The following is a 9,135-nucleotide window of genomic DNA, read 5'->3' as shown; positions in this document are numbered from 1 at the left end:
CAAATTCGGTCGGAAGACTAACCAGTAAAGGGCCTACACCAAGGATAAGTCAACATTTATTTTATTAAAGCGTTGACAAAATCAGATTTTGGATGAATTTGGTTAAGTTTATTGAATTATTGGAAAATAGATTTGATACTGTAAATATTTTCTTGAATTTAATTTAAAATAAAAAAACAATTAATGGATAAGGATAACCTTTAAATCCTAAAACATTGTTGTAATAAGTAATCTCATTTTTCAATCTCGTGTAAAAAACAACTTGAAAAAAAAAGTTTTACACAAAATATGGATTGATTTGTACACAAAATAGAATTACAAAAGTGATATTCCATCGAATAATTCTTTTTAAAGAAAAAAATCCCTTTAATTTTGAAACTTGTTTTAATACTTTATGCATTCCCGCGAAATAAAGTCAAGCATCGAGGGGCTTGGACAGAAAATATCAACAAATAACTATTTTTTATGAATATTTATATACGCAGTGGTAATTATTATTTAAAATTAAAAAATTAAATAAAAAATGAAAATTTTCAAAAACCTTTATAAAACACGAAAAGAAACAATTGCATCATATTCAACAACTCACAGAACCACAGTCAGAGTGAACATGGCGATCCATCTACCTAATCGACAGCTATTCATCGACGGAGAATGGAGAGAAACCGTTCTCAAAAAACGCATCCCCGTTATCAACCCTGCCACTGAACAGATCATCGGTCAGTTTACTTACTCAGTATATATCCGTATATGTGTGTTTTGCTGGGTTAAACCGTTCATTTATGTCACTAATGAATTTTTTTTCTTGCTTTAAATTTGTGGGCTCTTGTTATTTTAGCTGTTCAGTGATCTTGAATCTCATAAAAGACTTGCAACCTTGAAAAGATTTGATCTTTATGGTTCTGTGGAACATGGTACTTGTTCAGGTGATATACCAGCAGCCACTGCAGAAGATGTGGAGATTGCAGTTGAAGCAGCTAAGAAAGCATTTTCTAGGAACAAAGGAAAAGATTGGTCCTCCGCGTCAGGTGCTTATCGTGCCAAGTATTTGCGTGCTATTGCTGCTAAGGTACAGTTTAATTTGCAGTTTTGCTGATTTTTTTTGTCACTCGCAACTCCCAAGATATATTACAACTTAATAATCTTGGATTTCTTTTCCTACCTTGCAGTTTGCTTGGATTCATCATTTTATTTTGCAGTTAGTTATCTGTTGGCACGTAATTAATTTCTGAATTGTTTCATTTTCTCTGTGATTGTGAACATTTATTGTTTTGAATTTCTTCTCTGTTATAGCTATTTGTTTTGCTTATGTGTCTACGCTTTACTTCTGATCACTATATATGTTCGTAAGAAATTTTCTCCATTTATCAGGTTATTGTTGTGTGGAATTACAAAGGTTAAGTGTTTGGAGTCAAAATCTGAGAGGGATGGTTTCTTGGATTACTAAATGAGAAGCTCGCATTTTTTATATTCAAAACTTTAATGACAAATGATGTGTGTCAAATATGGAACCCGTTTTTCTTTCTAATGGAGTATGAGATAATCATTTGTTATTGAAGTTTTTTTCTGCAATTATATCAATAATTTTTCTTAATGTTGGCCATTGGACTTCCCTGCTTGTCCCGGGTTCCAACTCTATTTATCTTTGTTTGTGTGCAGATAACAGAGAGGAAATCAGAACTAGGAAAACTTGAAGCAATTGATAGTGGAAAACCTCTAGATGAAGCTCTGTGGGACATGGTATGCTTGTGGCACTATTGAGATATTGAGTTGAATATTATGTGCATTGTCTTATGTGGGAATTCTTGTTGTCCAGGATGATGTTGCAGGATGTTTTGAGTACTATGCGGACCTTGCCGAAGGCTTAGATACAAAGCAGAAAGCTCCTGTTTCTCTTCCTATGGAAACATTTAAGAGCTTCGTTCTTAAAGAACCACTTGGGGTTGTTGCTCTGATCACTCCATGGTATCTGATGCATAGCTGTGTGATACATTTATGCCGGTTTCTTTCTTTCTTATGTAATGTTTACCTTCTTGTAATTAAAATTTTTCTGGCATGGGCGTGTCAAATGTTTTAAAATGAATCGTTACCAGTAAGCTCTACATTTTTTTCAGCTACACCAATGTCAATGAATGTAGCATTGTAAAAAAAAGCACATCTTGGTTTTTGTATTATAGGAAATTAGGAAGCTGGAAGAAAGAATTGTGTGGATCTGAGAAGATCTATTCATTGCATGGAAAAAATATATAAAATGAAGTGTGACTTATTAATTTCTTAGCATGTTCAAGAGCCTGGAGCTTCTACCTTTTCCATAATCTTTATATTGCTAATAAAATGTCTTTATGAGTTGAGACCACTGGTGCCATCATAGCTTTTTAAGTACTATGTTGTTTTGAAAGTAATCATTCTCTTAAAATTGTTCAGTTGAAGTCTATGCAAGATAGTGGTTTCTTTAATTCTGCAGAATATTATTTGAAGAGTCTGCTTTCCATTATTAGATTTCAGTTGTGAATTATTTATATCCAAGTCTTGTAGCAACCTTTTACGGTTCTCCATTGAATTTGTTGTCGCAATCTAACTCTCACTTCTCCTGAGATGCAATGTGTTGTTGCAGTTATACTGGTTGCTTGTAGTTGCACTTGAACTCTACTTTCTATGCTATCTGGAATGCTGTAGTCTGGGTTATAACTTGTAACTTTATAATTGTCACCTAGATGTCGACTTGCTAAAGTCACAATGCACGCAACCACGGTTTTAGTTCCTCACTGAAGTTATTTTTGTGCTTTCCAATTTAGTTTACAATCATCAATGAGGACTGGTCAAAATCCTTTTTGGTGAAGAAATGAGACATCTGTAAAATACATTTTGCTCCATTGCTACCATCATTATTTGCTACTTCATTATTACGTCTTCGTTTTATATCTTACCTAATTCCTTGATCCCATTCATGAGTTCATGAAGATCTCTAATGTGATGGTATGTTGTCTCTTGGAATCATGTTGGCTGTCAGTTTTTGTTTTTTGGGACTCTCTTCATTTGTTACTTCTAAATTCTAATAATAAACCAGATGTTATAGAAACTAACTATTTCTTGTCTCTTTTATTGAAGGAATTACCCACTATTGTTGGCTACATGGAAAGTGGCTCCAGCCCTGGCCGCAGGGTGCACTGCAATACTGAAGCCTTCTGAACTGGCATCTGTGTACGTCTGTGCCCTTAATTTATTGGAGCTTGCATAAATTCTGGTGGTGGTTGGCCACGTTCCATGTCATTTATGATGTTTCTGATTTCAGGACTTGTTTGGAGCTGGGTGAGGTGTGTAGGGAGGTTGGTCTTCCTCCTGGTGTCCTCAATATTTTAACCGGGTTGGGCACTGAAGCAGGTGCTCCTTTGGCATCTCATCCCCATGTTGACAAGGTTCAGTATTCTGTTATTATTTTCTTGTTGGACACCTTTTCAAGTCAGATATTGATGAGTACTACTTTTGGGTTTTATATCTACCTTGCTTTAATTGCTAATATGTTGTTGACAGGTTGCATTTACTGGGAGCACTGCTACAGGGAGCAGGATAATGGCATCTGCAGCTCAAATGGTCAAGGTATGTCTTGTGCTGAACAATTTTTTGTGCTTGCTGGTTTGTATCTAATCACTGCTTGTGAATTGGAATATCTTGTCAGCCTGTTTCAATGGAGCTAGGTGGGAAAAGCCCAATCATTGTTTTTGAGGATGTTGATCTTGACAAGGGTTGGTTCCCTGTTAGCATTCCTTGTTTTTTACTCTATAATGAATTTTTTTTCAACAATACATAGGGGAAGCAAGTATGTGATCATGCAGGTGTTTCTATTAATAGTAGATTACTTGCTTTCTTCCAGCGGCTGAGTGGACACTCTTTGGTTGCTTTTGGACAAATGGCCAGATATGCAGTGCAACATCCCGTCTTTTAGTGCATGTAAGTGTGATGCCCTCTGTGCTTAATATGCATGTCAAATCACTTTCATCTTGTGAGGCCAAAGTTGGGATTTTATATGTTAGCAATACCTTTACCACTTTCATCTTGTGCATGTTCCAACACCTTCCCCTTGCAGTTTACAGCTTATGCCCTGGGTTGATTTTCCATGCCTTGAAAAGCAGAATTGAACTAAAGATTCCTTTTAGCTACACCCAGAACTAGTAAGACCCTATAAAATGAATTTAGCTTCTTGAAATAGAGAAGCAGCACTGGCCCTGCTCCAAACTCCAAGCCAACAGCCTTAAAGAGTTTTATAAATGATCCCTTGGAGCTGTGAAGATTACCAAAAACCAAATCTAGCTAAGAGTAACCAAATTTTGGATTTTGTGACCAAGTCAAAGCATGAAAAGAAACCCTACATTGCTGCTATCCAAACATTAAAACAACGTTGTATGGTACATATGTCTTTATCAAATGAGCTATCAAACCTTCTCAAAAGGCAAGTCTTTAAAAGTTCCCTCCAAGTAAGAGATTGCTGTTGTCTGGGGTCACTGTAAAACATTAACAGCGGCGGCTAATCTTCTTCATCTTCAAAGATTAATTGAAAATTCAGCTGTTTCTTCAAGAAAATGGTATTCCCTGAGGACAATAAATACCACTATAATACAACTTTCCTAATCTTGTCACTGTAAATGAGTGACTTGCCTGCAACAGCTTATCCACTTAAAAGCTTGGATTTACTATGAGTGAGAAAATGGGATAAGAAATGTTTGGCTATTTGCATCCATCAATGTATAGTTTATCGAATGATATTTTTTTCTTAAAATGTGTTAGCCTTGTAAAAATTTAAGATTTTATTCGCTTTAATATTTCAGGAAAGCATTGCGTCAGAATTTTTGGACAGGCTTGTCAAATGGACCAAAAAAATTAAAATTTCTGATCCTTTCGAAGAGGGTTGCAGGCTTGGCCCACTTGTCAGTGGAGAGCAGGCAAGTATTTTTTAAAATCCTACATTTTCCATTTCTCTTTGTTGGTTCAGATGGGGTGATATTTAGTTACAAAGTTAACTTTTCTACTATGTGTTGTTAGTAGGCAAGTATTTGGTAAAAATATCATTGTTTCAATTAATATCTGATTTGCTGCTCAACTTGTGATCTCAAATAGTCACATTATGTATATGTATTTTATTTTCTTTTCTGAACAGTTAACTCTTCTTGGTGAACTAAACCTGCTAATTTAATTATTTACTTCATTGCTGCAGTATGATAAAATATTAAAATTCATTGCAACTGCCAAGAGTGAAGGTGCAACCATTTTGAGTGGTGGGGATCGTCCCAAGGTACGTATATGTCCTGCTATTGGTGGGATTGCTCTGTCTCTATAACTTTAGGGGTATTTGAGTGATTTTTAAAAATACATTGTCAGCATTTAAACAAGGGATTCTTTGTTGAACCAACCATCATCATTGATGTAACGACCTCCATGCAAATCTGGAGAGAAGAAGTTTTTGGGCCTGTTCTATGTGTTAAAACATTTAGTACTGAAGATGAAGCCATCGATTTGGCAAATGACACCCAGTAAGTTTATTCTTGTATCTCAATAAAGACAATGAACGTGTCTGAGTACTTGGATGGGATATTATCTCCATCATCTTTGTTGTTGCTTCTTTTGTTGTTGTTTTTTCCCCTGATCTGCTCGGTTCTTGGATATTTTATTACTTTCTATGGATGTCCCACAGTTATGGCTTGGGAGCTGCTGTTATATCAAATGATCCAGAGAGGTGTGATCGTGTAGCCAAGGTGAGACTTGAACTAGCAATTAATCATGTGCAAATAACACACCAAAATCTGTTCAGAGGGATTATTTACTTTTTGAGTTAAATTTTTTTTCCTTTACCTCCATTTTTGCAGGCTTTCCGGACAGGTATTGTCTGGATCAATTGCTCACAGCCATGCTTCTGTCAAGCTCCATGGGGAGGCATTAAGCGCAGTGGTTTTGGGCGTGAATTAGGAGAATGGTACGAACCTAATTTCCTTAAAAAGATATGCAAGAGACAATTTTTTGTCAGCTAAGTCCAAACGTTTAGAATTTTATGAATACATAACCAACATTTTCCCTCTATTTTTGCATAATGGAGAATTTTTTTGGTTATGATGTAAACTGTCTGCTGCCTTTTTTCACCCCACGATAAATTATTGAAATTACTCTAGACTGGCTTCAACTTATTGCTGATTCTGACTCCTTTTGCTATCGTTTTTCGTCAGGGGACTTGAAAACTACTTAAGTGTGAAGCAGGTAACTCAATATATCTCTGAAGAACCATGGGGTTGGTACAAGCCTCCCTCAAAGCTATAATAGCAAGTTTTCTGAAAATGAAAATGCAGAGCAGCAGTTATAGTAAAATGATGGAAATGTGTCCTGTAATGAACTCGAGTTGTGTACTGAATTGAAACTTCGAGCAGAATAAGTAATGTTTCACCAAAATAGATTGTTGTCTTGTATGGTTTAATAATATTACCCGTTCCTGCTATATCTTCCATGCGTTGCCTTTGCTGGTCCTTGCCATGAACTGCTGGTGACCCTGAAAAAATCTGGAGCATGTATTGGTTTAATTGGGCATTTACTAATGATTCATTTTTAATTTTTAAGGGAAGCGTTCAGGAACCAACCTAATAGCTGATTATAGGTGGTTACATGTCTTCTAATGCAACCGTGGCTTGTTTAATGGTTTGAGGTCGACCACAGTTGACGCCTGGAGAAACCTGCGGCAACTTGGTTTTGTCAACTGGAAACATGGTTAGCATTTTGATCCTGCTTTCCAAATCATAACAGTAAGAAAATCAAGTTTACATTTAGGGGCTATAACGGGGTTTTCACTTGTTTTTGTTGCCTTGTTGAGGATATGGTCACAAGAGATTGACTGGAATCTACATGCAACTATCGCGGTGGGCGAAAGGAAATACCCAACCCAAAAATTTAATTTATTAAATGAGATTTTAAAATTATTTTATTATAATTATAAAAAAATTATTTTAGTAAAATATAGTTTTCAATTAGACTCCTTAATTAATCACAGCCATTTTGATTAAATGTTGTGTGCAACAAATCATGTATTGGTAATATTAAATAGCTAATATATAAATTTTATTTAAGAATCTATACCTTGTAAGAGAGGAAAATCTAAAAAAAGCATATCTATTTTTTTTTTTTTTTATATGGGGTGTCTTAATCTCCACGACTCACTGAACATCCTGCAAGCCTAGTGAGTAGGTAAGGCATCACGGGGTGACAAACGTGTATGGTAAGGCTCGAACCCAGGTGCGAAAAAAGGGGACAAGCCCCTCTCACCACTGAACTAGAATTATTGGTGTTATGGCTCATATCAATTAAAACCATTTTATAAATAATATTAACTATTTTAATACTTAAGTAAGTTTTTGATGGTAAATTGATGGATTGATAATTAATTAAATATATTTACACATGTAATATAATTTGTTGGGTTCTCAGCTTATTAAAAAGCCTAGTGTACTTTAGGAAAATATTGTTAATATAGACTTAAGTTACTGTTTATTTTGACTTTAATAGTGTAATTGATTATTGGAGATATTAAGATTTTTTTTATAAAGTTGATTAATCATTATTAAATTAATTAGAGATACATAAATTTTTTCAAAAAGTAACTGCATGTATAGCACCTCCTGATGGCCAAGTTGGCTTTGTCGACATGGAAGTGCAATAACGATAAACTTTTTTTTTTCTTCTACTTTTCTCTTTTCTTCCTTTCAAAATCACATTAGTCATATATAATTTTAGTTTTTTTTTTCAATTTATTTAGATGTTTTTTTTTCTTATTCCTTTTGTAAAGTCTTAATTTCTTTTCAATTTTATTTTTCAAATTTAATTTTTGATATTTTGTTTTTAAAAATTTTATCCTTATAATTTTGATTGTTTTTTTAGTTATTTTATTGAAATGATTTTTTTTATGATTGTACAATTCAATCAAAAAATTATTTTTTATTTTTATTTTAATTTTGATCCTCATTTTTTTGATTTTTTTGTAAATTAAATTTTTTCTTTCAATTTCACCCTTTAAGCAAAAATAAAATTTTATTTTTATTTTTATTTTTATTTTGATCATCATTTTTTATTTAAGATCATTTTGTATCATTAATTTTTTTTTAATTTTAACTTTTAATATTTGATTGTTTAATAATTAAGTTTTGTAGTTTATCCATATAAGGTGCTTTTGATTTTATGATCCAGTTCACAAATTTCAAAAATTAACTCGAATTCACATCGTTTTTTTTGTTTTTTTATTATGTATTTTCTTTACAACTTTTATCATTCAATATTGATTTTTTTGAAGAAGCTTTGTGATTATTTTTTTATCAGTATTTCGATCTCATAATATAAGTCGCAAGTTTAATGGGTTAACTCGGGTTATATGTTTGTTATGCTAATTTGGATTGAATTGGACTAATTATTTTGTCTTTTTTAAACAAAACTTTATCCTTTTATATTTAATGGGTATATTTAATGGGTTGAGAATTGAGTTATATTATTTATTTTATTTTTAAAAAATATTTATTTTTAGGTTATTATGATTATGTTTTTTTAATTTGATCTATTTGTTATTATTATTTATTTTTTTATTATCTAATTAAAATAAAATCAACTTTTTTAACCTAATCAACTCCATTATCAGTAAATTTTTTATCATATTTTAAAATGTGTTGAACATCATTTTTATGGAAAAAAGAGTCAAACCCCTCAAGCACGGGTCCACAGCTATAATTAAACTTTCATATTTTTAAGAAATGTTATTTCGAATGCTTTAAGAAATGATTATTAAAAAAAAATCACAAACTTAAAAAAGACTAACAACGTTTTGATTAAACCACCACCATGATGCTTAATTTAACACAATATCTTTATTCCAATAACATTTTGGTCTTGGTCTTGAGTTGCTTAGTTCTTGCCGTTGTTTTATTAATATTTTTTTAATATAAGTTTTAACTTTAAATTCTTTTGTAAACTTTAATGCATAGTTTTAAAACTTTACTTACAATAACTCTAAGATCACAAGAAATATAGGTTTTGTAGGGTTATTTTGGGTTAACTTAATTATTTTATATTATAAAAAATAAAAATAATATCATCTAAAGAATTATAATAAAAAAATTA

The 9,135-nt window shown here is 32.6% G+C and overlaps 1 protein-coding gene across 1 annotated transcript; it reads left to right on the top strand.

Moving 5' to 3' along the window:
* Positions 1-562: 562 nt before the first annotated feature.
* On the top strand, positions 563-6,487 carry LOC105138303 (betaine aldehyde dehydrogenase 1, chloroplastic-like). The gene is made up of 15 exons (XM_011044352.1): positions 563-719; positions 927-1,069; positions 1,660-1,740; positions 1,817-1,965; positions 3,109-3,201; positions 3,293-3,416; positions 3,532-3,597; positions 3,677-3,743; positions 3,872-3,948; positions 4,824-4,937; positions 5,210-5,287; positions 5,374-5,525; positions 5,687-5,747; positions 5,859-5,965; positions 6,213-6,487. The coding sequence occupies exons 1-15, from the start codon at positions 611-613 to the stop codon at positions 6,301-6,303; spliced, it is 1,512 nt and encodes a 503-aa protein (XP_011042654.1). The 5' UTR covers positions 563-610; the 3' UTR covers positions 6,304-6,487.
* Positions 6,488-9,135: the final 2,648 nt, after the last annotated feature.

This window comes from Populus euphratica, unplaced genomic scaffold (assembly GCF_000495115.2).
Source record: "Populus euphratica unplaced genomic scaffold, PopEup_1.0 scaffold77.1, whole genome shotgun sequence".
NCBI lineage: Eukaryota > Viridiplantae > Streptophyta > Magnoliopsida > Malpighiales > Salicaceae > Populus > Populus euphratica.
Note: the sequence above shows the minus strand (reverse complement) of the source record. Positions and strands in the feature narration are given on the sequence as shown.